The following is a 26,985-nucleotide window of genomic DNA, read 5'->3' as shown; positions in this document are numbered from 1 at the left end:
GAGCAGCTAGAGCCGCCAGTCAGCCATGATCTTCCAGATCCGCCAGTCAGCCAGGATCCACCAGTCAGCCATGATCTTCCAGATCCGCCAGTCAGCCAGGATCCGCCAGTCAGCCATGATCTTCCAGATTTTTAATTTTTTTATTTGACCTTTATTTTACTAGGCAAGTCAGTTAAGAACAAATTCTTATTTTCAATGATGGCCTAGGAACAGTGGGTTAACTGCCTGTTCAGGGACAGAACGACAGATTTGTACCTTGTCAGCTCGGGGATTCGAACTTGCAACCTTTCGGTTACTAGTCCAACGCTCTAACCGCTAGGCTACCCTGCCGCCCCGCCAGTCAGCCAGGATCCGCCAGTCAGCCAGGATCTTCCAGATCCGCCAGTCAACCAGGATCCGCCAGTCAGCCAGGATCTTCCAGATCCGCCATTCAGCCAGGATCCGCCATTCAGCCAGGATCCGCCATTCAGCCAGGATCCGCCAGTCAGCCAGGATCTGCCGGAACCGCCAGTCAGCCAGGATCTGCCAGAACCACCAGCCAGCCAGGATCTGCCAGAGCCAACTACCTGCCTGAGCTTCCTCTCAGTACTGGGCTTCCTCTCAGTACTGGGCTTCCTCTTAGTGCTGAGCTACCCCTCAGTCCCGAGCTTCCCCTCAGTCCTGAGCTTCCCCTCAGTCCCGAGCTTCCCCTCAGTCCCGAGCTTCCCCTCAGTCCCGAGCTTCTACCTCAGTCCAGAGCTGCCCCTCAGTCCAGTGGCGTCCTTGGTGAGGTTTACTAGGACAAGGTCGGCGGTGTGTATTTGTGTGTATATGGTAGTTGTTTTTGTATAAGGTAGTTGAAATTGTTAGATTACTTACTTAGTTAGATTTTACTGCATAGTCGGAACTAGAAGCACAAGCATTTCGCTACACTCGCATTAACATCTGCTAACAATGTGTATGTGACCAATAACATTTGATTTGAATTTTTGCAAACAATGAACAAAACAAACAAATTCTGTCAAGAGAATAAATTGTACAAGTTAAATCACGTAAAAGCCAAAAGAGAAATTACACATCATATTTCACAAGCAGCAACTTTTCAGTAGATATGAAACACTTTTTCCCCAAACATTGTAACCAAAATGTATTCCAAAAGCTATATTTAAATGAAGTACTACAGAACCCTACAGAGGAGACAACGCAATAGCTGCCAGCTCGCTAACTTAGGCTGCTTTTACACAGGCAGACCAATTCAGATCCTTTTTTTACTCATTTGTCTTTTGACCAATCACATCAGATCTTTTCAAATCAGCTCTTTTTCAGAGCAGATCTGATTTGTCAAAAGATTCATTAGTGAAAAACAAGATCAGAATTGTGCTGCCTGTGTAAACGCTGCCTTACTGCCTTGAGTTGTTGATATATCAGCTGAGTGTATATTTATAGCCTGAACAGCCAGTTGTCATCACTGTTTGATTGATTGATCATGTTCATCTGCATGTCACTGTGGTGTCATAACGTTAGCCCTCTTTGTGTGAATTTCAAAAATCTTTCCTTAACTCTTGGCGTCCTCTGTCCTCACCTTGGTTGTTTTCAAATCTGTCCGCTCCACAAAGACATACAGCTGAGAATGATCAATCAATAAGCCAGTGATTGGATGGCAACTGCAGGTTCAGGCAATAAATACACACCACGCTGGTATGTCAACTAAGCATGGCAGTAAGGCACTGAGAGTATTTCAGTATTGCTTTGTCTGGGCTGTTGGTGGTTTAAGGCTTTGATATGGCTTTTGGAATTAATTTGGGGTAAGATTCTTTGACCAATGTGTTTCAGGTCAACTGCAAGATTGCTACTTGTATTTGGAATATTGATGTGTAATGGCAACTTCTTTTCTTGACAGGATTGTGTTCCTTTGCTCATTGTTTGCAGAACACTCAAGTTTTACATGGGCTCCACGTGGTAAGGCATGAACACAAAACGTTGTCACTTTTGTCAGACCAACCTTCAAGTTTGGCACTGACTCTATAACTTCCCTTCTGTTTAGATGCCCAGAGAGTAAGAGGCTATGGGTTTTCTGGCTCTTCCAGAATGGAAGTTGAGCAGAGGCAAACAGGTGGCAGCTATCCCCAGGATCAATTCAGACCAGCCTCTCACACTTCTGGTTCGGTCCAGAGTGAAGCTACTTACCGCGGGACTGGATACAACACACTCGGAGGCTTTGCTCCAAGCTCCCTCCAGCCAGCCCCAAGGGGCTCTGGATCTATCCCCAGCAGCTTTACCTCCGCCCAGACAAAGGGTAAGAGGACCCGTGCCAAGAATACTGACATTAGCCTCTCTGGTTCTATAGCCAGTGGATCCTCTGTCGCCCACAACAAGCATCAAACCAAGGCCAGCAGAACCTATGGTCAAAGTGTCACTGACCCCAGTGCATTAAGGCCAGTTTCAAGTTGGGAGGTAAAGAGAATCCAGGCCAACACTCTTCGTACTGTACAGCCTCACTCCGGCAGCTCTGGACTAGTCCAGAATCCTGATGTTGTGTTTAATGTCCAGAGTAGAACTGCCTCTAACCTGAAACCATCTACTCCTAACTATGGCTCTACCCAGAGTGAATTCAAGTTCTCCACCTCCAGACAACCCAACCAAGGCCTTGTCCAGACTCGGAGTAGAGGAGCCCCAAGCCTCTATGGTCAAACTGCCACCCACACCACCTCCCTCACCCACTATGTCCAGGACCTGAAGCAAGGGAGCAGCTTCCCTTCCTTGGCTTTCAAGGGACCAATGGAGATCTCTGCCCGGTCAATTTCCACTCCTGACCGTGAAGTTCCCTCAAGTGGCTCTTCACAAACTTCATTTAGACCAGGTCCTCTGAGTTTTGGTTCTACTGAAGGTGGGAGTGCAACAAAAAGCTACAAGCCTAGCTTCTCCCAAGATGTCATGCAATACCAGAGCAACTCTGCCAGTAGAAGTGTTTCAACTTCCAATCAATATGCCCAAACCTCTGGCCAGAGAATAGATGGAGCCTCTACCTCAAGTCGCGGCATGCCTACTTCTAGCCTGGCCTCTCGCTCCAGTCTTTTTCACCCCAGCTCTACAGCTAGTGGAAACTCCTACGGCGCCTACAAGCCTGGCTCTGACCTTGGTGCAACACCAAGCCAAAGCCTGTTTACCTCTAACCAAGGTGGAAGGGGTTCAACATACAGCCAGAATCTCCTTGCAAAACCTGCCCAAGGGAAGTACGGACAAATGTCTGCTCAGTGGGGGAGCTACAGGCCCAGCTATTTGTTCAATGCAGTGAAGTCCAACACTAGCTCTGCCAGACGTCCCACCCAGAGCCTCTTGTCTAGCAGCTATGGCCCTACCCAGAGCAGGACCAGCAGTGCCAGCTCGATCAACCTTCGCCGCTTTGGCCTGACCATCATGCACAGCATCCCAGAATTGTACGGCGGATCTACAATCCACCGGCTCAAAGACCCTACTCGGTAGGAGTAGTGCCTCCCCTAGCCACTCAACCCAGCTCTTCAAGTATCAGCAAGCCACAGCCCAACCACTATCTGCCAAGCAGAAAGGCCCTAGCACAACCTAAATTGAGTCCAGAACATGATGAAGTGGGATCTGTAGCCACCAGTTGAGGTGAGATTTCAGTTTCTCTGTATTTTTATGCCATTTGGGCTGTTTAGGTTTACATAGGCAGTTCATTGCTCTTTTTGTGATTGGCTTAGTCAAAAGATCAGAATTTGGCTGCCTGTGTAAATGCAGCCTTGGCACCTGTCTTTGCTTTCATGTATGCTTGTTACTAATCGTTTTCTCTTCTAGGTGCTATGACCTGGAAGTGTTGTCAGGACTTCTCTACTTCAATTGTTTTAAATAAAATGTACTAATACATATTAGTCTTCATCTATTTAAGTGTTTTCAGACAGATGTTTTTAATGCCTTCAAAGGGATGTCAGTGTTGTGGTAATTAGGTTGCTTGTTCCAGTAGAAGAAATGTTGGCTCTCTGGCATTTGACAGGATCTTTTGCATCACTGGACCTCTACACTCAATGAGCCTGAATCAGAGTTTTGGGCCTGATGCCCTTAATATTAATGGTGACTCTAATGCACTTGCTTTCTATCTCACTAAACCCTCAAGTTCTCTGAAGTATTTCATTAACCCCCCCCCCTCTCCAAAAAAGTAAATTAACATTTTTCTCCACCCAAATTTTGGTCCTTTTTTTTCTCACTGTCCCGGTAAATCCCACGAGGGCGAGTGGACTCATATTGCAAACGTACAAAACATCACCAATCACGACGTGGCCTTATCTCCTAAACGGAAAAGACTTTGAAGACGCAACTTGGTGAGCATAGGTTTGGCATAATGGGCAGTTGGCCCCGAACAAGATGGCGTCCAGGCCTCAAAGGTCAAAAATGAAAATAGAGCAAATTCTCCGCTTCACGTCAAAGTAAATGAACCTACGGTGTCAATAAAAAAAGAACCAGCCATTTATCCAGACAAATCTTTTTTTTAGTCAGTTCAGTTCTTAACATAAAGACGTAACTCAATATTCCATAAGTGCCTACCCCAAGGAGGATATGTGTTCACTTTCAGCTTCCTGTGTAAACTGGAAGTGCCTTAAAATGGTGTCATAGGTGTTGTTTCGAAGGGTTAAAAAGGTCTGATATTTTCAAAACTTCACATGGGTTATTAGGCAACCCTCATGAACTGTAAATCAGTTATTCCTCGAACAGATGTCAAAGAAAACCTCTGTCACACACTTTTAGCTTCCTGTGCCAACCAGAAGTGCCTTTAATTGGGGTCACAGTGTCTGTTTCAAAGGGTTAAAAAAGTTACATATTTCCAAAACTAGGTAACCCTCATGAACTGTAAAGCAGTCATTCCTCCAAACAGATGTAAATGAAAAGCTCACTCTCTCACACACACACACATACCACAGCAAGGATGGAGTGACAAAGTGCGGTGCTTAAAGACACACAGAGCCTGCGATGGCATTTCCATATTCTCAAGGCCGTGCAGAGTTCAATGAGTTGCCCCGCTTGACCGTAGGCCCAAAATTAAGCCTGGCCCTAAATTTCATTTGCTTTTGGGTGACAGTGAGAGAACCGTTAGGGTGAGAAGCACAATTCGACCTCAGGTACGTTCCTGAGGTCCTCCCGATCTGTGCAAGCCTAACCTTGACCGTGTGGCATTAACCTTTAACGGTTAATCAAATCAAAATCAAATCAAATGTATTTATATAGCCCTTCGTACATCAGCTGATATCTCAAAGTGTTGTACAGAAACCCAGCCTAAAACCCCAAACAGCAAGCAATGCAGGTGTAGAAGCACGGTGGCTAGGAAAAACTCCCTAGAAAGGCCAAAACCTAGGAAGAAACCTAGAGAGGAACCAGGCTATGTGGGGTGGCCAGTCCTCTTCTGGCTGTGCCGGGTGGAGATTATAACAGAACATGGCCAAGATGTTCAAATGTTCATAAATGACCAGCATGGTCGTATAATAATAAGGCAGAACAGTTGAAACTGGAGCAGCAGCACGGTCAGATGGACTGGGGACAGCAAGGAGTCATCATGTCAGGTAATCCTGGGGCATGGTCCTAGGGCTCAGGTCCTCCGAGAGAGAGAAGGAGAGAATTAGTGAACGCACACTTAGATTCACACAGGACACCGAATAGGACAGGAGAAGTACTCCAGATATAACAAACTGACCCTAGCCCCCCGGCACATAAACTACTGCAGCATAAATACTGGAGGCTGAGACAGGAGGGGTCAGGAGACACTGTGGACCCATCCGAGGACACCCCCGGACAGGGCCAAACAGGAAGGATATAACCCCACCCACTTTGCCAAAGCACAGCCCCCACACCACTAGAGGGATATCTTCAACCACCAACTTACCATCCTGAGACAGGGCCGAGTATAGCCCACAAAGATCTCCGCCATGGCACAACCCAAGGGGGGGCGCCAACCCAGACAGGATGACCACATCAGTGAATCAACCCACTCAGGTGACGCACCCCTTCCAGGGACGGCATGAGAGAGAATCAGGGTTAATCAGGGTTTCTGGATCTCACAGATTACAATGACATCTCTCCTTATAGGAATACATTGCCTGCTCCCCTAAATTCGACCTAGAGCCTATGTGGGTTAATATGGCCTTATGAACCTGTCTTCGATGTCAATCTATCAGGCCACTATGAGGTCTACCTGTGTCGATTCTAAGCTTCCTCAAGAAACAGGAGGTGGTTAAAAAAAGTGTTTTTCCATACCTAACCTGATGTTTGATAGAAATTGTGCATTCAACCCTGTGTAAATCAGTCAGTTCTTAACGTAAAGACTTAAAACTCAGGATTCTGTAACAAAATAACCCAATGAGGATATGTGTTTACGTTTAGCTTCCTGTGCCAACCGGAAGTGCCATAATTGGTGTCATATGGGCTGTTTCAAAGGGTTAAAAAAGTCAGATCTTTCCAAAACTTCATATGTGTGATTAGGCAACCCTCATGAACTGTAAATCAGTCATGTCTCCCGTAAAATTTCCAAGAAAAACTCTCACACACACACACACAGCTTGGATGGAGGGACACAGTGTGGTGTGTAGAGCCTGCAATAGTTAACTTTGTTCGAACTACTAAAGAACCGTCAGACATAGAGTTCTGAAACTTTAGAAACCTGTTCTACAGCTAAGGTCGATAGTGCGTGGTGAGTTATGTGGCTCTAGAAGGTTCCTTGACAGAGAAACAGCCTCATACATTTGCAATGACTTGAATTCATTTAGACCATTAGGGAAATGACGACATTTAGAAAAGTCCCAGAGTCGCAAGATTAGGTCCATTGAAACCGGCTCGGCCCATAGAGACGGACCCCAACGTTTCTGTCCGATAGCTCATTCAAGGACCCCGTAGCAAGGCATGGAAAAAAGTGGATTTTTCAGCACCAATTAAGGTCTTGCTCGGGCACCGAATGACCTATCGAGACGAAACTTGGGATTCGGGGTCGCCTCAACTAGGCCTATACACAATGTCAGAACTGGACCCGCAGCTAGAACGTAACTACGTGTTTTACGTTTTTATTATGGTTTGAACTGAAGGCGCTGTGAATTTAGGGCCTGCTCTGAAATATGTGATAGTTGGCTTCTAAACGAGTTGGAAAAAGTGGGTGTGGTGTCAGTTTGTATCAGTTGGGTGTCAGAATTACATCTAATTGACTGATGGAAGGTGACTTGCTGACTGACTTTCGTCCATTTGCAATATGTTTAAACAGTGAGGTACCATCACCAAAATGACATTCTGAAATCAACACCAACGAGCGATGGAGAGGAACCAGAATCACTGCCCGGCCATCCCGAGTTCATCGGGCCAGTCAATTTCGCATTCCTGCAGTATTTTTGAGCATGACAAAGCCGTGATGGTAAATTGTCATGCCCTGGTCTTAGTATTTTGTGTTTTCTTTATTTATTTGGCCAGGCCAGGGTGTGACATGGGTTTATTTTGTGGTGTGTTTTTGTATTGGGGTTTTAGTAGGTATTGGGATTGTGGCTTAGTAGGGTTGTCTAGAAAAGTCTATGGTTGCCTGAGGTGGTTCTCAATCAGAGGCAGGTGATTATCGTTGTCTCTGATTGGAAACCGTGTTTGGTGGGTGATTTTTCATGTCAATGTGTTAGTTGTCACCAAATAGTTTAGGTTTTCGCGTTACGTGTCTTGTTTTTGTATTGTTCGTGTTTATTCGTTTATTAAACATGTATCAAAATGACCACGCTGCATTTTGGTCCGACTCTCTTTCGACGGAAGAAAACCGTAACAGAATCACCCACCACAACAGGACCAAGCGGCGTGGTGACAGGCAGCGGCAGCAGGAGCAACAAAGTTTGGAATATACGACATGGGAGGAAATAGACAGGTGGGCGGTCGACCCAGGGAGAGTGCCGGAGCCCGCCTGGGATTCCCTGGAGCAGTGCGAAGAGGGTTATAGGACAATTGAGTTGAAGAGACAAGCACGGTGGCGCGGAAGGAAGCCCGAGAGTCAGCCCAAAAAATGTCTTGGGGGGGGCTCAGGGAGAGTGTGGCAGAGTCAGGGTTCAGACCTGAGCCAATTCCCCCTGTTTATCGTGAGGAGCCAAGGAGGAAACCAGAGCCAGTGTTAGAGGTGAGCAAAGCAGAGACTGTGAAGGAGTTAATGGGGAAAGTGGAGGAGAGAGTTATGAGGGAGTTGCTAGTTTGGTGCTTTAGGTACGATATTCGCCCGACGGGTCAGCGCTCCATACTAGTCCTGAGGTGCGTGTTAGTCGGCTGGTGAAGATTGTGCCAGCCTCAAGCACTAGGCCTCCTGTGCACCTCCCTAGCCTTGCACGTCCTGTGCCAGCCCTGCTCTCAGGCTCTCCAGTATGCCTTCACGGTCCGGTCCATCCTATGCCACCTTCACACACCAGTCCTCCGGTTGCAGCTCCCCGCCCCAGGCTTCCTGTGCGTGTTCTCGGCCCAGTACCACCAGTGCCAGCACCACGCACCAGGCCTTCAGTGCGCCTCGCCTGTCTAGCACTGTCAGAGCCTTCCTCTCCAGCGCTGCCGGAGTCTCCCGCCTGTTTAGCGCTGCCAGAGCCTTCCTCCTCTCCAGCGCTGCCGGCGTCTCCCGCCTGTTTAGCGCTGCCAGAGCCTTCCTCCTCTCCAGCGCTGTCAGAGTCTCCCGCCTGTTTAGCACTGCCAGAGCCTTCCTCCTCTCCAGCGCTGCCAGAGTCTCCTGTCAGAGCAGCCAGAGCTGCTAGGCTGCATGGAGCAGCCAGAGCTGCCAGTCTGCATGGAGCAGCCAGAGCTGCCAGTCTGCATGGAGCAACCAGAGCTGCCAGTCTGCATGGAGCAACCAGAGCTGCCAGTCTGCATGGAGCAGCCAGAGCTGCCAGTCTGCATGGAGCAGCCAGAGCTGTCAGTCTGCATGGAGCAGCCAGAGCAGCTAGAGCCGCCAGTCAGCCATGATCTTCCAGATCCGCCAGTCAGCCAGGATCCACCAGTCAGCCATGATCTTCCAGATCCGCCAGTCAGCCAGGATCCGCCAGTCAGCCATGATCTTCCAGATTTTTTTATTTTTTTATTTGACCTTTATTTAACTAGGCAAGTCAGTTAAGAACAAATTCTTATTTTCAATGATGGCCTAGGAACAGTGGGTTAACTGCCTGTTCAGGGACAGAACGACAGATTTGTACCTTGTCAGCTCGGGGATTCGAACTTGCAACCTTTCGGTTACTAGTCCAACGCTCTAACCGCTAGGCTACCCTGCCGCCCCGCCAGTCAGCCAGGATCCGCCAGTCAGCCAGGATCTTCCAGATCCGCCAGTCAGCCAGGATCCACCAGTCAGCCAGGATCTTCCAGATCCGCCATTCAGCCAGGATCCGCCATTCAGCCAGGATCCGCCATTCAGCCAGGATCCGCCAGTCAGCCAGGATCTGCCGGAACCGCCAATCAGCCAGGATCTGCCAGAACCACCAGCCAGCCAGGATCTGCCAGAGCCAACTACCTGCCTGAGCTTCCTCTCAGTACTGGGCTTCCTCTCTGTACTGGGCTTCCTCTTAGTGCTGAGCTACCCCTCAGTCCCGAGCTTCCCCTCAGTCCTGAGCTTCCCCTCAGTCCCGAGCTTCCCCTCAGTCCCGAGCTTCCCCTCAGTCCCGAGCTTCTACCTCAGTCCAGAGCTGCCCCTCAGTCCAGGGGCGTCCTTGGTGAGGTTTACTAGGACAAGGTCGGCGGTGTGTATTTGTGTGTATAAGGTAGTTGTTTTTGTATAAGGTAGTTGAAATTGTTAGATTTTTATTTTATTTTTTATTTCACCTTTATTTAACCAGGTAGGCTAGTTGAGAACAAGTTCTCATTTGCAACTGCGACCTGGCCAAGATAAAGCATAGCAGTGTGAGCATACAACAAAGAGTTACACATGGAGTAAACAATTAACAAGTCAATAACACAGTAGAAAACAAAGGGGGGGTCTATATACAATGTGTGCAAAAGGCATGAGGAGGTAGGCAAATAATTACAATTTTGCAGATTAACACTGGAGTGATAAAAGATCAGATGGTCATGTACAGGTAGAGATATTGGTGTGCAGAAGAGCAGAAAAGTAAATAAATAAAAACAGTATGGGGATGAGGTAGGTGAAAAGGGTGGGCTATTTACCAATAGACTATGTACAGCTGCAGCGATCGGTTAGCTGCTCAGATAGCTGATGTTTGAAGTTGGTGAGGGAGATAAAAGTCTCCAACTTCAGCGATTTTTGCAATTCGTTCCAGTCACAGGCAGCAGAGTACTGGAACGAAAGGCGGCCAAATGAGGTGTTGGCTTTAGGGATGATCAGTGAGATACACCTGCTGGAGCGCGTGCTACGCGTAGTCGGAACTAGAAGCACAAGCATTTCGCTACACTCGCATTAACATCTGCTAACAATGTGTATGTGACCAATAACATTTGATTTGAATTTTTGCAAACAATGAACAAAACAAACAAATTCTGTCAAGAGAATAAATTGTACAAGTTAAATCACGTAAAAGCCAAAAGAGAAATTACACATCATATTTCACAAGCAGCAACTTTTCAGTAGATATGAAACACTTTTTCCCCAAACATTGTAACCAAAATGTATTCCAAAAGCTATATTTAAATGAAGTACTACAGAACCCTACAGAGGAGACAACGCAATAGCTGCCAGCTCGCTAACTTAGGCTGCTTTTACACAGGCAGACCAATTCAGATCCTTTTTTTACTCATTTGTCTTTTGACCAATCACATCAGATCTTTTCAAATCAGCTCTTTTTCAGAGCAGATCTGATTTGTCAAAAGATTCATTAGTGAAAAACAAGATCAGAATTGTGCTGCCTGTGTAAACGCTGCCTTACTGCCTTGAGTTGTTGATATATCAGCTGAGTGTATATTTATAGCCTGAACAGCCAGTTGTCATCACTGTTTGATTGATTGATCATGTTCATCTGCATGTCACTGTGGTGTCATAACGTTAGCCCTCTTTGTGTGAATTTCAAAAATCTTTCCTTAACTCTTGGCGTCCTCTGTCCTCACCTTGGTTGTTTTCAAATCTGTCCGCTCCACAAAGACATACAGCTGAGAATGATCAATCAATAAGCCAGTGATTGGATGGCAACTGCAGGTTCAGGCAATAAATACACACCACGCTGGTATGTCAACTAAGCATGGCAGTAAGGCACTGAGAGTATTTCAGTATTGCTTTGTCTGGGCTGTTGGTGGTTTAAGGCTTTGATATGGCTTTTGGAATTAATTTGGGGTAAGATTCTTTGACCAATGTGTTTCAGGTCAACTGCAAGATTGCTACTTGTATTTGGAATATTGATGTGTAATGGCAACTTCTTTTCTTGACAGGATTGTGTTCCTTTGCTCATTGTTTGCAGAACACTCAAGTTTTACATGGGCTCCACGTGGTAAGGCATGAACACAAAACGTTGTCACTTTTGTCAGACCAACCTTCAAGTTTGGCACTGACTCTATAACTTCCCTTCTGTTTAGATGCCCAGAGAGTAAGAGGCTATGGGTTTTCTGGCTCTTCCAGAATGGAAGTTGAGCAGAGGCAAACAGGTGGCAGCTATCCCCAGGATCAATTCAGACCAGCCTCTCACACTTCTGGTTCGGTCCAGAGTGAAGCTACTTACCGCGGGACTGGATACAACACACTCGGAGGCTTTGCTCCAAGCTCCCTCCAGCCAGCCCCAAGGGGCTCTGGATCTATCCCCAGCAGCTTTACCTCCGCCCAGACAAAGGGTAAGAGGACCCGTGCCAAGAATACTGACATTAGCCTCTCTGGTTCTATAGCCAGTGGATCCTCTGTCGCCCACAACAAGCATCAAACCAAGGCCAGCAGAACCTATGGTCAAAGTGTCACTGACCCCAGTGCATTAAGGCCAGTTTCAAGTTGGGAGGTAAAGAGAATCCAGGCCAACACTCTTCGTACTGTACAGCCTCACTCCGGCAGCTCTGGACTAGTCCAGAATCCTGATGTTGTGTTTAATGTCCAGAGTAGAACTGCCTCTAACCTGAAACCATCTACTCCTAACTATGGCTCTACCCAGAGTGAATTCAAGTTCTCCACCTCCAGACAACCCAACCAAGGCCTTGTCCAGACTCGGAGTAGAGGAGCCCCAAGCCTCTATGGTCAAACTGCCACCCACACCACCTCCCTCACCCACTATGTCCAGGACCTGAAGCAAGGGAGCAGCTTCCCTTCCTTGGCTTTCAAGGGACCAATGGAGATCTCTGCCCGGTCAATTTCCACTCCTGACCGTGAAGTTCCCTCAAGTGGCTCTTCACAAACTTCATTTAGACCAGGTCCTCTGAGTTTTGGTTCTACTGAAGGTGGGAGTGCAACAAAAAGCTACAAGCCTAGCTTCTCCCAAGATGTCATGCAATACCAGAGCAACTCTGCCAGTAGAAGTGTTTCAACTTCCAATCAATATGCCCAAACCTCTGGCCAGAGAATAGATGGAGCCTCTACCTCAAGTCGCGGCATGCCTACTTCTAGCCTGGCCTCTCGCTCCAGTCTTTTTCACCCCAGCTCTACAGCTAGTGGAAACTCCTACGGCGCCTACAAGCCTGGCTCTGACCTTGGTGCAACACCAAGCCAAAGCCTGTTTACCTCTAACCAAGGTGGAAGGGGTTCAACATACAGCCAGAATCTCCTTGCAAAACCTGCCCAAGGGAAGTACGGACAAATGTCTGCTCAGTGGGGGAGCTACAGGCCCAGCTATTTGTTCAATGCAGTGAAGTCCAACACTAGCTCTGCCAGACGTCCCACCCAGAGCCTCTTGTCTAGCAGCTATGGCCCTACCCAGAGCAGGACCAGCAGTGCCAGCTCGATCAACCTTCGCCGCTTTGGCCTGACCATCATGCACAGCATCCCAGAATTGTACGGCGGATCTACAATCCACCGGCTCAAAGACCCTACTCGGTAGGAGTAGTGCCTCCCCTAGCCACTCAACCCAGCTCTTCAAGTATCAGCAAGCCACAGCCCAACCACTATCTGCCAAGCAGAAAGGCCCTAGCACAACCTAAATTGAGTCCAGAACATGATGAAGTGGGATCTGTAGCCACCAGTTGAGGTGAGATTTCAGTTTCTCTGTATTTTTATGCCATTTGGGCTGTTTAGGTTTACATAGGCAGTTCATTGCTCTTTTTGTGATTGGCTTAGTCAAAAGATCAGAATTTGGCTGCCTGTGTAAATGCAGCCTTGGCACCTGTCTTTGCTTTCATGTATGCTTGTTACTAATCGTTTTCTCTTCTAGGTGCTATGACCTGGAAGTGTTGTCAGGACTTCTCTACTTCAATTGTTTTAAATAAAATGTACTAATACATATTAGTCTTCATCTATTTAAGTGTTTTCAGACAGATGTTTTTAATGCCTTCAAAGGGATGTCAGTGTTGTGGTAATTAGGTTGCTTGTTCCAGTAGAAGAAATGTTGGCTCTCTGGCATTTGACAGGATCTTTTGCATCACTGGACCTCTACACTCAATGAGCCTGAATCAGAGTTTTGGGCCTGATGCCCTTAATATTAATGGTGACTCTAATGCACTTGCTTTCTATCTCACTAAACCCTCAAGTTCTCTGAAGTATTTCATTAACCCCCCCCCCCTCTCCAAAAAAGTAAATTAACATTTTTCTCCACCCAAATTTTGGTCCTTTTTTTCTCACTGTCCCGGTAAATCCCACGAGGGCGAGTGGACTCATATTGCAAACGTACAAAACATCACCAATCACGACGTGGCCTTATCTCCTAAACGGAAAAGACTTTGAAGACGCAACTTGGTGAGCATAGGTTTGGCATAATGGGCAGTTGGCCCCGAACAAGATGGCGTCCAGGCCTCAAAGGTCAAAAATGAAAATAGAGCAAATTCTCCGCTTCACGTCAAAGTAAATGAACCTACGGTGTCAATAAAAAAGAACCAGCCATTTATCCAGACAAATCTTTTTTTTAGTCAGTTCAGTTCTTAACATAAAGACGTAACTCAATATTCCATAAGTGCCTACCCCAAGGAGGATATGTGTTCACTTTCAGCTTCCTGTGTAAACTGGAAGTGCCTTAAAATGGTGTCATAGGTGTTGTTTCGAAGGGTTAAAAAGGTCTGATATTTTCAAAACTTCACATGGGTTATTAGGCAACCCTCATGAACTGTAAATCAGTTATTCCTCGAACAGATGTCAAAGAAAACCTCTGTCACACACTTTTAGCTTCCTGTGCCAACCAGAAGTGCCTTTAATTGGGGTCACAGTGTCTGTTTCAAAGGGTTAAAAAAGTTACATATTTCCAAAACTAGGTAACCCTCATGAACTGTAAAGCAGTCATTCCTCCAAACAGATGTAAATGAAAAGCTCACTCTCTCACACACACACACACATACCACAGCAAGGATGGAGTCATCATCTCAGGTAATCCTGGGGCATGGTCCTAGGGCTCAGGTCCTCCGAGAGAGAGAAGGAGAGAATTAGTGAACGCACACTTAGATTCACACAGGACACCGAATAGGACAGGAGAAGTACTCCAGATATAACAAACTGACCCTAGCCCCCCGGCACATAAACTACTGCAGCATAAATACTGGAGGCTGAGACAGGAGGGGTCAGGAGACACTGTGGACCCATCCGAGGACACCCCCGGACAGGGCCAAACAGGAAGGATATAACCCCACCCACTTTGCCAAAGCACAGCCCCCACACCACTAGAGGGATATCTTCAACCACCAACTTACCATCCTGAGACAGGGCCGAGTATAGCCCACAAAGATCTCCGCCATGGCACAACCCAAGGGGGGGCGCCAACCCAGACAGGATGACCACATCAGTGAATCAACCCACTCAGGTGACGCACCCCTTCCAGGGACGGCATGAGAGAGAATCAGGGTTAATCAGGGTTTCTGGATCTCACAGATTACAATGACATCTCTCCTTATAGGAATACATTGCCTGCTCCCCTAAATTCGACCTAGAGCCTATGTGGGTTAATATGGCCTTATGAACCTGTCTTCGATGTCAATCTATCAGGCCACTATGAGGTCTACCTGTGTCGATTCTAAGCTTCCTCAAGAAACAGGAGGTGGTTAAAAAAAGTGTTTTTCCATACCTAACCTGATGTTTGATAGAAATTGTGCATTCAACCCTGTGTAAATCAGTCAGTTCTTAACGTAAAGACTTAAAACTCAGGATTCTGTAACAAAATAACCCAATGAGGATATGTGTTTACGTTTAGCTTCCTGTGCCAACCGGAAGTGCCATAATTGGTGTCATATGGGCTGTTTCAAAGGGTTAAAAAAGTCAGATCTTTCCAAAACTTCATATGTGTGATTAGGCAACCCTCATGAACTGTAAATCAGTCATGTCTCCCGTAAAATTTCCAAGAAAAACTCTCACACACACACACACAGCTTGGATGGAGGGACACAGTGTGGTGTGTAGAGCCTGCAATAGTTAACTTTGTTCGAACTACTAAAGAACCGTCAGACATAGAGTTCTGAAACTTTAGAAACCTGTTCTACAGCTAAGGTCGATAGTGCGTGGTGAGTTATGTGGCTCTAGAAGGTTCCTTGACAGAGAAACAGCCTCATACATTTGCAATGACTTGAATTCATTTAGACCATTAGGGAAATGACGACATTTAGAAAAGTCCCAGAGTCGCAAGATTAGGTCCATTGAAACCGGCTCGGCCCATAGAGACGGACCCCAACGTTTCTGTCCGATAGCTCATTCAAGGACCCCGTAGCAAGGCATGGAAAAAAGTGGATTTTTCAGCACCAATTAAGGTCTTGCTCGGGCACCGAATGACCTATCGAGACGAAACTTGGGATTCGGGGTCGCCTCAACTAGGCCTATACACAATGTCAGAACTGGACCCGCAGCTAGAACGTAACTACGTGTTTTACGTTTTTATTATGGTTTGAACTGAAGGCGCTGTGAATTTAGGGCCTGCTCTGAAATATGTGATAGTTGGCTTCTAAACGAGTTGGAAAAAGTGGGTGTGGTGTCAGTTTGTATCAGTTGGGTGTCAGAATTACATCTAATTGACTGATGGAAGGTGACTTGCTGACTGACTTTCGTCCATTTGCAATATGTTTAAACAGTGAGGTACCATCACCAAAATGACATTCTGAAATCAACACCAACGAGCGATGGAGAGGAACCAGAATCACTGCCCGGCCATCCCGAGTTCATCGGGCCAGTCAATTTCGCATTCCTGCAGTATTTTTGAGCATGACAAAGCCGTGATGGTAAATTGTCATGCCCTGGTCTTAGTATTTTGTGTTTTCTTTATTTATTTGGCCAGGCCAGGGTGTGACATGGGTTTATTTTGTGGTGTGTTTTTGTATTGGGGTTTTAGTAGGTATTGGGATTGTGGCTTAGTAGGGTTGTCTAGAAAAGTCTATGGTTGCCTGAGGTGGTTCTCAATCAGAGGCAGGTGATTATCGTTGTCTCTGATTGGAAACCGTGTTTGGTGGGTGATTTTTCATGTCAATGTGTTAGTTGTCACCAAATAGTTTAGGTTTTCGCGTTACGTGTCTTGTTTTTGTATTGTTCGTGTTTATTCGTTTATTAAACATGTATCAAAATGACCACGCTGCATTTTGGTCCGACTCTCTTTCGACGGAAGAAAACCGTAACAGAATCACCCACCACAACAGGACCAAGCGGCGTGGTGACAGGCAGCGGCAGCAGGAGCAACAAAGTTTGGAATATACGACATGGGAGGAAATAGACAGGTGGGCGGTCGACCCAGGGAGAGTGCCGGAGCCCGCCTGGGATTCCCTGGAGCAGTGCGAAGAGGGTTATAGGACAATTGAGTTGAAGAGACAAGCACGGTGGCGCGGAAGGAAGCCCGAGAGTCAGCCCAAAAAATGTCTTGGGGGGGGCTCAGGGAGAGTGTGGCAGAGTCAGGGTTCAGACCTGAGCCAATTCCCCCTGTTTATCGTGAGGAGCCAAGGAGGAAACCAGAGCCAGTGTTAGAGGTGAGCAAAGCAGAGACTGTGAAGGAGTTAATGGGGAAAGTGGAGGAGAGAGTTATGAGGGAGTTGCTAGTTTGGTGCTTTAGGTACGATATTCGCCCGACGGGTCAGCGCTCCATACTAGTCCTGAGGTGCGTGTTAGTCGGCTGGTGAAGATTGTGCCAGCCTCAAGCACTAGGCCTCCTGTGCACCTCCCTAGCCTTGCACGTCCTGTGCCAGCCCTGCTCTCAGGCTCTCCAGTACGCCTTCACGGTCCGGTCCATCCTATGCCACCTTCACACACCAGTCCTCCGGTTGCAGCTCCCCGCCCCAGGCTTCCTGTGCGTGTTCTCGGCCCAGTACCACCAGTGCCAGCACCACGCACCAGGCCTTCAGTGTGCCTCGCCTGTCTAGCACTGTCAGAGCCTTCCTCTCCAGCGCTGCCGGAGTCTCCCGCCTGTTTAGCGCTGCCAGAGCCTTCCTCCTCTCCAGCGCTGCCGGCGTCTCCCGCCTGTTTAGCGCTGCCAGAGCCTTCCTCCTCTCCAGCGCTGTCAGAGTCTCCCGCCTGTTTAGCACTGCCAGAGCCTTCCTCCTCTCCAGCGCTGCCAGAGTCTCCTGTCAGAGCAGCCAGAGCTGCTAGGCTGCATGGAGCAGCCAGAGCTGCCAGTCTGCATGGAGCAGCCAGAGCTGCCAGTCTGCATGGAGCAGCCAGAGCTGCCAGTCTGCATGGAGCAACCAGAGCTGCCAGTCTGCATGGAGCAACCAGAGCTGCCAGTCTGCATGGAGCAGCCAGAGCTGCCAGTCTGCATGGAGCAGCCAGAGCTGTCAGTCTGCATGGAGCAGCCAGAGCAGCTAGAGCCGCCAGTCAGCCATGATCTTCCAGATCCGCCAGTCAGCCAGGATCCACCAGTCAGCCATGATCTTCCAGATCCGCCAGTCAGCCAGGATCCGCCAGTCAGCCATGATCTTCCAGATTTTTTATTTTTTTATTTGACCTTTATTTTACTAGGCAAGTCAGTTAAGAACAAATTCTTATTTTCAATGATGGCCTAGGAACAGTGGGTTAACTGCCTGTTCAGGGACAGAACGACAGATTTGTACCTTGTCAGCTCGGGGATTCGAACTTGCAACCTTTCGGTTACTAGTCCAACGCTCTAACCGCTAGGCTACCCTGCCGCCCCGCCAGTCAGCCAGGATCCGCCAGTCAGCCAGGATCTTCCAGATCCGCCAGTCAGCCAGGATCCGCCAGTCAGCCAGGATCTTCCAGATCCGCCATTCAGCCAGGATCCGCCATTCAGCCAGGATCCGCCAGTCAGCCAGGATCTGCCGGAACCGCCAGTCAGCCAGGATCTGCCAGAACCACCAGCCAGCCAGGATCTGCCAGAGCCAACTACCTGCCTGAGCTTCCTCTCAGTACTGGGCTTCCTCTCAGTACTGGGCTTCCTCTTAGTGCTGAGCTACCCCTCAGTCCCGAGCTTCCCCTCAGTCCTGAGCTTCCCCTCAGTCCCGAGCTTCCCCTCAGTCCCGAGCTTCCCCTCAGTCCCGAGCTTCTACCTCAGTCCAGAGCTGCCCCTCAGTCCAGTGGCGTCCTTGGTGAGGTTTACTAGGACAAGGTCGGCGGCGAGGGTCGCCAATCAAAGGACGCGTTACAAGGGGACTAAGACTTGGTTGGAGTGGGGTCCACGTCCCGAGCGAGGGCCGCCACCGTGGACAGACGCCCACCCGGACCCTCCCCTATGGGTTTAGGTGTGTGGCCGGGAGTCCGCACCTTGGGGGGGGGGGGGGGGGGGGGGGGTTCTGTCTGGGTTACCAGGAGCACATTTTTAAAATGGTTTTAAATACCATTACGGGGTAGCAAGGGGTCCAGGGTTGGGTAGGGAGCACCCCCAACCCGTGCCCATCCAATAGGATAGACGTTTTTCAAAGAATTATTAAAAAACAACAGTCCCACTTCTCCCTCATCATACATGACAAATAGACCATCTAGGTTGATTCATGGCTTAACATAGTGCCATATATCATTTTGGCAGTATAAATGCCTTTTGGACATGGTTCACCGACTTTTGGGTTTGTAAACCGACTTCCATTTATCGTACATGGCATATGGACATAACATCCTGATTTGCCATTTTCAAATCTTTAATATTGCATTTGGACATTTCTTATGGCATTTGGCAAACAAAAAAAACTGTGACTTTTGACTTTCTATGAAATCATATTGCAAATGGACAAAAAAATATGCACTATAGACAAGTTTTAAAAAATGATAATGAAATTTGACAAAAGTTTATTCATACAGTTCTTATACATGTGTAATTGACACAAAAATCAAAGATTTTCGAAAAAACGGTCCTACATTACTCATCTCATATGTATATACTGTATTCTACACCATCTACTGCATCTTGCCTATGACGCACGCCATCGCTCATCCATATTTTTATATGTACATATTCTTATTCATCCCTTTACATTTGTGTGTATTTGTGTGTATAAGGTAGTTGTTTTTGTATAAGGTAGTTGAAATTGTTAGATTACTTACTTAGTTAGATTTTACTGCATAGTCGGAACTAGAAGCACAAGCATTTCGCTACACTCGCATTAACATCTGCTAACAATGTGTATGTGACCAATAACATTTGATTTGAATTTTTGCAAACAATGAACAAAACAAACAAATTCTGTCAAGAGAATAAATTGTACAAGTTAAATCACGTAAAAGCCAAAAGAGAAATTACACATCATATTTCACAAGCAGCAACTTTTCAGTAGATATGAAACACTTTTTCCCCAAACATTGTAACCAAAATGTATTCCAAAAGCTATATTTAAATGAAGTACTACAGAACCCTACAGAGGAGACAACGCAATAGCTGCCAGCTCGCTAACTTAGGCTGCTTTTACACAGGCAGACCAATTCAGATCCTTTTTTTACTCATTTGTCTTTTGACCAATCACATCAGATCTTTTCAAATCAGCTCTTTTTCAGAGCAGATCTGATTTGTCAAAAGATTCATTAGTGAAAAACAAGATCAGAATTGTGCTGCCTGTGTAAACGCTGCCTTACTGCCTTGAGTTGTTGATATATCAGCTGAGTGTATATTTATAGCCTGAACAGCCAGTTGTCATCACTGTTTGATTGATTGATCATGTTCATCTGCATGTCACTGTGGTGTCATAACGTTAGCCCTCTTTGTGTGAATTTCAAAAATCTTTCCTTAACTCTTGGCGTCCTCTGTCCTCACCTTGGTTGTTTTCAAATCTGTTCGCTCCACAAAGACATACAGCTGAGAATGATCAATCAATAAGCCAGTGATTGGATGGCAACTGCAGGTTCAGGCAATAAATACACACCACGCTGGTATGTCAACTAAGCATGGCAGTAAGGCACTGAGAGTATTTCAGTATTGCTTTGTCTGGGCTGTTGGTGGTTTAAGGCTTTGATATGGCTTTTGGAATTAATTTGGGGTAAGATTCTTTGACCAATGTGTTTCAGGTCAACTGCAAGATTGCTACTTGTATTTGGAATATTGATGTGTAATGGCAACTTCTTTTCTTGACAGGATTGTGTTCCTTTGCTCATTGTTTGCAGAACACTCAAGTTTTACATGGGCTCCACGTGGTAAGGCATGAACACAAAACGTTGTCACTTTTGTCAGACCAACCTTCAAGTTTGGCACTGACTCTATAACTTCCCTTCTGTTTAGATGCCCAGAGAGTAAGAGGCTATGGGTTTTCTGGCTCTTCCAGAATGGAAGTTGAGCAGAGGCAAACAGGTGGCAGCTATCCCCAGGATCAATTCAGACCAGCCTCTCACACTTCTGGTTCGGTCCAGAGTGAAGCTACTTACCGCGGGACTGGATACAACACACTCGGAGGCTTTGCTCCAAGCTCCCTCCAGCCAGCCCCAAGGGGCTCTGGATCTATCCCCAGCAGCTTTACCTCCGCCCAGACAAAGGGTAAGAGGACCCGTGCCAAGAATACTGACATTAGCCTCTCTGGTTCTATAGCCAGTGGATCCTCTGTCGCCCACAACAAGCATCAAACCAAGGCCAGCAGAACCTATGGTCAAAGTGTCACTGACCCCAGTGCATTAAGGCCAGTTTCAAGTTGGGAGGTAAAGAGAATCCAGGCCAACACTCTTCGTACTGTACAGCCTCACTCCGGCAGCTCTGGACTAGTCCAGAATCCTGATGTTGTGTTTAATGTCCAGAGTAGAACTGCCTCTAACCTGAAACCATCTACTCCTAACTATGGCTCTACCCAGAGTGAATTCAAGTTCTCCACCTCCAGACAACCCAACCAAGGCCTTGTCCAGACTCGGAGTAGAGGAGCCCCAAGCCTCTATGGTCAAACTGCCACCCACACCACCTCCCTCACCCACTATGTCCAGGACCTGAAGCAAGGGAGCAGCTTCCCTTCCTTGGCTTTCAAGGGACCAATGGAGATCTCTGCCCGGTCAATTTCCACTCCTGACCGTGAAGTTCCCTCAAGTGGCTCTTCACAAACTTCATTTAGACCAGGTCCTCTGAGTTTTGGTTCTACTGAAGGTGGGAGTGCAACAAAAAGCTACAAGCCTAGCTTCTCCCAAGATGTCATGCAATACCAGAGCAACTCTGCCAGTAGAAGTGTTTCAACTTCCAATCAATATGCCCAAACCTCTGGCCAGAGAATAGATGGAGCCTCTACCTCAAGTCGCGGCATGCCTACTTCTAGCCTGGCCTCTCGCTCCAGTCTTTTTCACCCCAGCTCTACAGCTAGTGGAAACTCCTACGGCGCCTACAAGCCTGGCTCTGACCTTGGTGCAACACCAAGCCAAAGCCTGTTTACCTCTAACCAAGGTGGAAGGGGTTCAACATACAGCCAGAATCTCCTTGCAAAACCTGCCCAAGGGAAGTACGGACAAATGTCTGCTCAGTGGGGGAGCTACAGGCCCAGCTATTTGTTCAATGCAGTGAAGTCCAACACTAGCTCTGCCAGACGTCCCACCCAGAGCCTCTTGTCTAGCAGCTATGGCCCTACCCAGAGCAGGACCAGCAGTGCCAGCTCGATCAACCTTCGCCGCTTTGGCCTGACCATCATGCACAGCATCCCAGAATTGTACGGCGGATCTACAATCCACCGGCTCAAAGACCCTACTCGGTAGGAGTAGTGCCTCCCCTAGCCACTCAACCCAGCTCTTCAAGTATCAGCAAGCCACAGCCCAACCACTATCTGCCAAGCAGAAAGGCCCTAGCACAACCTAAATTGAGTCCAGAACATGATGAAGTGGGATCTGTAGCCACCAGTTGAGGTGAGATTTCAGTTTCTCTGTATTTTTATGCCATTTGGGCTGTTTAGGTTTACATAGGCAGTTCATTGCTCTTTTTGTGATTGGCTTAGTCAAAAGATCAGAATTTGGCTGCCTGTGTAAATGCAGCCTTGGCACCTGTCTTTGCTTTCATGTATGCTTGTTACTAATCGTTTTCTCTTCTAGGTGCTATGACCTGGAAGTGTTGTCAGGACTTCTCTACTTCAATTGTTTTAAATAAAATGTACTAATACATATTAGTCTTCATCTATTTAAGTGTTTTCAGACAGATGTTTTTAATGCCTTCAAAGGGATGTCAGTGTTGTGGTAATTAGGTTGCTTGTTCCAGTAGAAGAAATGTTGGCTCTCTGGCATTTGACAGGATCTTTTGCATCACTGGACCTCTACACTCAATGAGCCTGAATCAGAGTTTTGGGCCTGATGCCCTTAATATTAATGGTGACTCTAATGCACTTGCTTTCTATCTCACTAAACCCTCAAGTTCTCTGAAGTATTTCATTAACCCCCCCCCCCCCCCCCCCCCTCTCCAAAAAAGTAAATGACCGCTTTTTCCATTGTCCGATCATCCAGAAAATGACAAACTACTTGTCACATACGCTGACTACAAGTGTGAATTTTGCCATAATGTTTACTTGCAAGCCCCTTTCATTTTTAAAAATGAGTTGTTCAGCAGTCTTATAGCTTGAGATGCCATTAAGCTGTTGAGGAGCCTTTGGGTCCTAGACCTGGCACCCTGGAACCGCTTACCGTGCGGTAGAAGTTTAACTTGGACTGCAACCGATCAGGATGCTCTTGATGGTGCAGCTGTAAAACCTTCTGGGGGCCAATTCTTGTCAGTCTCTTGGGGTGGGGGGTCATACAGTCTTCATGACTGTCTTTGTATATTTAATTTTTTTATTTCACCTTTATTTAACCAGGTAGGCTAGTTGAGAACACCTTTATTTAACCAGGTAGGCTAGTTGAGAACACCTTTATTTAACCAGGTAGGCTAGTTGAGAACACCTTTATTTAACCAGGTAGGCTAGTTGAGAACAAGTTCTCATTTGCAACTGCGACCTGGCCAAGAAAGCATAGCAGTGTGAGCATACAACAAAGAGTTACACATGGAGTAAACAATTAACAAGTCAATAACACAGTAGAAAACAAAGGGGGAGTCTATATACAATGTGTGCAAAAGGCATGAGGTAGGCAAATAATTACAATTTTGCAGATTAACACGAGTGATGAATGATCAGATGGTCATGTACAGGTAGAGATTGGTGTGCAAAAGAGCAGAAAAGTAAATAAATAATAACAGTATGGGGATGAGGTAGGTGAAAAGGGTGGGCTATTTACCAATAGACTATGGACAGCTGCAGCGATCGGTTAGCTGCTCAGATAGCTGATGTTTGAAGTTGGTGAGGGAGATAAAAGTCTCCAACTTCAGCGATTTTTGCAATTCGTTCCAGTCACAGGCAGCAGAGTACTGGAACGAAAGGTGGCCAAATGAGGTGTTGGCTTTAGGGATGATCAGTGAGATACACCTGCTGGAGCGCGTGCTACGGATGGGTGTTGCCATTGTGACCAGTGAGCTGAGATAAGGCGGAGCTTTACCTAGCATGGACTTGTAGATGACCTGGAGCCAGTGGGTCTGGCGACGAATATGTAGCGAGGGCCAGCCGACTAGAGCATACAAGTCGTAGTGGTGGGTGGTATAAGGTGCTTTAGTGACAAAACGGATGGCACTGTGATAGACTGCATCCAGTTTGCTGAGTAGAGTGTTGGAAGCAATTTTGTAGATGACATCGCCGAAGTCGAGGATCGGTAGGATAGTCAGTTTTACTAGGGTAAGCTTGGCGGCGTGAGTGAAGGAGGCTTTGTTGCGGAATAGAAAGCCGACTCTTGATTTGATTTTCGATTGGAGATGTTTGATATGAGTCTGGAAGGAGAGTTTGCAGTCTAGCCAGACACCTAGGTACTTATAGACGTCCACATATTCTAGGTCGGAACCATCCAGGGTGGTGATGCTAGTCGGGCATGCGGGTGCAGGCAGCGACCGGTTGAAAAGCATGCATTTGGTTTTTACTAGCATTTAAGAGCAGTTGGAGGCCACGGAAGGAGTGTTGAATGGCATTGAAGCTTGTTTGGAGGTTAGATAGCACAGTGTCCAAAGACGGGCCGAAGGTATATAGAATGGTGTCGTCTGCGTAGAGGTGGATCAGGGAATCGCCCGCAGCAAGAGCAACATCATTGATATACACAGAGAAAAGAGTCGGCCCGAGAATTGAACCCTGTGGCACCCCCATAGAGACTGCCAGAGGACCGGACAGCATGCCCTCCGATTTGACACACTGAACTCTGTCTGCAAAGTAATTGGTGAACCAGGCAAGGCAGTCATCCGCAAAACCGAGGCTACTGAGTCTGCCGATAAGAATATGGTGATTGACAGAGTCGAAAGCCTTGGCAAGGTCGATGAAGACGGCTGCACAGTACTGTCTTTTATCGATGGCGGTTATGATATCGTTTAGTACCTTGAGTGTGGCTGAGGTGCACCCATGACCGGCTCGGAAACCAGATTGCACAGCGGAGAAGGTACGGTGGGATTCGAGATGGTCAGTTACCTGTTTGTTGACTTGGCTTTCGAAGACCTTAGGCAGGGCAGGATGGATATAAGTCTGTAACAGTTTGGGTCCAGGGTGTCTCCCCCTTTGAAGAGGGGGATGACTGCGGCAGCTTTCCAATCCCTGGGGATATCAGACGAGATGAAAGAGAGGTTGAACAGGCTGGTAATAGGGGTTGCGACAATGGTGGCAGATAGTTTCAGAAATAGAGGGTCCAGATTGTCAAGCCCAGCTGATTTGTACGGGTCCAGGTTTTGCAGCTCTTTCAGAACATCTGCTATCTGGATTTGGGTAAAGGAGAACCTGGAGAGGCTTGGGCGAGGAGCTGCGGGGGGGGCGGAGCTGTTGGCCGAGGTTGAAGTCGCCAGGCGGAAGGCATGGCCAGCCGTTGAGAAATGCTTATTGAAGTTTTCGATAATCATGGATTTATCAGTGGTGACCGTGTTACCTAGCCTCAGTGCAGTGGGCAGCTGGGAGGAGGTGCTCTTGTTCTCCATGGACTTCACAGTGTCCCAGAACTTTTTGGAGTTGGAGCTACAGGATGCAAACTTCTGCCTGAAGAAGCTGGCCTTAGCTTTCCTGACTGCCTGTGTGTATTGGTTCCGGACTTCCCTGAACAGTTGCATATCACGGGGACTATTCGATGCTATTGCAGTCCGCCACAGGATGTTTTTGTGCTGGTCGAGGGCAGTCAGGTCTGGGGTAAACCAAGGGCTGTATCTGTTCTTAGTTCTGCATTTTTTGAACGGAGCATGCTTATCTAAAATGGTGAGGAAGTTACTTTTAAAGAATGACCAGGCATCCTCAACTGACGGGATGAGGTCAATGTCCTTCCAGGATACCCGGGCCAGGTCGATTAGAAAGGCCTGCTCACAGAAGTGTTTTAGGGAGCGTTTGACAGTGATGAGGGGTGGTCGTTTGACTGCGGCTCCGTAGCGGATACAGGCAATGAGGCAGTGATCGCTGAGATCCTGGTTGAAGACAGCGGAGGTGTATTTGGAGGGCCAGTTGGTCAGGATGACGTCTATGAGGGTGCCCTTGTTTACAGAGTTAGGGTTGTACCTGGTGGGTTCCTTGATGATTTGTGTGAGATTGAGGGCATCTAGCTTAGATTGTAGGACTGGCGGGGTGTTAAGCATATCCCAGTTTAGGTCACCTAACAGAACAAACTCTGAAGCTAGATGGGGGGCGATCAATTCACAAATGGTGTCCAGGGCACAGCTGGGAGCTGAGGGGGGTCGGTAGCAGGCGGCAACCGTGAGAGACTTATTTCTGGAGAGAGTAATTTTCAAAATTAGTAGTTCGAACTGTTTGGGTATGGACCTGGAAAGTAAGCCTGCAAAGTAATGTCAATCTCTGCAGTAAACTGCAACTCCTCCCCCTTTGGCAGTTCTATCTTGACGGAAGATGTTATAGTTGGGTATGGAAATCTCTGAATTTTTGGTGGCCTTCCTGAGCCAGGATTCAGACACAGCAAGGACATCAGGGTTAGCAGAGTGTGCTAAAGCAGTGAGTAAGACAAACTTAGGGAGGAGGCTTCTGATGTTGACATGCATGAAACCAAGGCTTTTTCGATCACAGAAGTCAACAAATGAGGGTGCCTGGGGACATGCAGGGCCTGGGTTTACCTCCACATCACCCGCGGAACAGAGAAGGAGTAGTATGAGGGTGCGGCTAAAGGCTGTCAAAACTGGTCGCCTAGAGCGTTGGGGACAGAGAATAAGAGGAGCAGGTTTCTGGGCATGGTAGAATATATTCAGGGCATAATGCGCAGACAGGGGTATGGTGGGGTGCGGGTACAGCGGAGGTAAGCCCAGGCACTGGGTGATGATGAGAGAGGTTGTATCTCTGGACATGCTGGTAGTAATGGGTGAGGTCACCGCATGTGTGGGAGGTGGGACAAAGGAGTTATCAGGGGTATGTTGAGTGGAACTAGGGGCTCCATTGTGAACTAAAACAATGATAACTAACCTGAACAACAGTATACAAGGCATATTGACATTTGAGAGAGACATACAGCGAGGCATACAGTAATCACAGGTGTTGAATTGGGAAAGCTAGCTAAAACAGTAGGTGACACAACAGCTAATCAGCTAGCACAACAACAGCAGGTAAAATGGCTTAGACTAGGCAACGGGG

At 47.4% G+C, this 26,985-nt stretch overlaps 3 protein-coding genes across 3 annotated transcripts; all 3 read left to right on the top strand.

The window, feature by feature from the left end:
* Window positions 1-1,197: 1,197 nt before the first annotated feature.
* Window positions 1,198-3,866, top strand: LOC109907293 (mucin-16-like). Its single transcript, XM_031838186.1, has 4 exons — window positions 1,198-1,784; window positions 1,880-1,938; window positions 2,024-3,609; window positions 3,793-3,866. Exons 1-3 carry the CDS (start codon window positions 1,762-1,764, stop codon window positions 3,460-3,462), a joined length of 1,521 nt encoding a protein of 506 aa, XP_031694046.1. The 5' UTR covers window positions 1,198-1,761; the 3' UTR covers window positions 3,463-3,609; window positions 3,793-3,866.
* A 6,789-nt stretch (window positions 3,867-10,655) lies between these two features.
* LOC116376736 (mucin-16-like) lies at window positions 10,656-13,329 on the top strand. The gene is made up of 4 exons (XM_031838185.1): window positions 10,656-11,242; window positions 11,338-11,396; window positions 11,482-13,067; window positions 13,251-13,329. The coding sequence occupies exons 1-3, from the start codon at window positions 11,220-11,222 to the stop codon at window positions 12,918-12,920; spliced, it is 1,521 nt and encodes a 506-aa protein (XP_031694045.1). The 5' UTR covers window positions 10,656-11,219; the 3' UTR covers window positions 12,921-13,067; window positions 13,251-13,329.
* A 6,939-nt stretch (window positions 13,330-20,268) lies between these two features.
* On the top strand, window positions 20,269-22,496 carry LOC116376735 (mucin-16-like). The gene is made up of 4 exons (XM_031838184.1): window positions 20,269-20,403; window positions 20,499-20,557; window positions 20,643-22,228; window positions 22,412-22,496. Exons 1-3 carry the CDS (start codon window positions 20,381-20,383, stop codon window positions 22,079-22,081), a joined length of 1,521 nt encoding a protein of 506 aa, XP_031694044.1. The 5' UTR covers window positions 20,269-20,380; the 3' UTR covers window positions 22,082-22,228; window positions 22,412-22,496.
* Window positions 22,497-26,985: the final 4,489 nt, after the last annotated feature.

The sequence above is a fragment of the Oncorhynchus kisutch genome, linkage group LG13 (genome assembly GCF_002021735.2).
Source record: "Oncorhynchus kisutch isolate 150728-3 linkage group LG13, Okis_V2, whole genome shotgun sequence".
Lineage (NCBI taxonomy): Eukaryota > Metazoa > Chordata > Actinopteri > Salmoniformes > Salmonidae > Oncorhynchus > Oncorhynchus kisutch.
The sequence above is the reverse complement of the archived record's forward strand: the minus strand, read 5'-3'. Positions and strand labels throughout refer to the sequence as shown.

Excerpts from the sequence above, each read along its gene's own strand:
- LOC116376736 (XM_031838185.1), top strand. The coding sequence starts at position 11,220 with ATGGCTTTTGGAATTAATTTGGG. Across the intron at positions 11,243-11,337 it reads GCTTTTGGAATTAATTTGGG|GATTGTGTTCCTTTGCTCAT; the intron begins GTAAGATTCTTT and ends TTTTCTTGACAG. Across the intron at positions 11,397-11,481 it reads TTTTACATGGGCTCCACGTG|ATGCCCAGAGAGTAAGAGGC; the intron begins GTAAGGCATGAA and ends CCTTCTGTTTAG.
- LOC109907293 (XM_031838186.1), top strand. The coding sequence starts at position 1,762 with ATGGCTTTTGGAATTAATTTGGG. Across the intron at positions 1,785-1,879 it reads GCTTTTGGAATTAATTTGGG|GATTGTGTTCCTTTGCTCAT; the intron begins GTAAGATTCTTT and ends TTTTCTTGACAG. Across the intron at positions 1,939-2,023 it reads TTTTACATGGGCTCCACGTG|ATGCCCAGAGAGTAAGAGGC; the intron begins GTAAGGCATGAA and ends CCTTCTGTTTAG.
- LOC116376735 (XM_031838184.1), top strand. The coding sequence starts at position 20,381 with ATGGCTTTTGGAATTAATTTGGG. Across the intron at positions 20,404-20,498 it reads GCTTTTGGAATTAATTTGGG|GATTGTGTTCCTTTGCTCAT; the intron begins GTAAGATTCTTT and ends TTTTCTTGACAG. Across the intron at positions 20,558-20,642 it reads TTTTACATGGGCTCCACGTG|ATGCCCAGAGAGTAAGAGGC; the intron begins GTAAGGCATGAA and ends CCTTCTGTTTAG.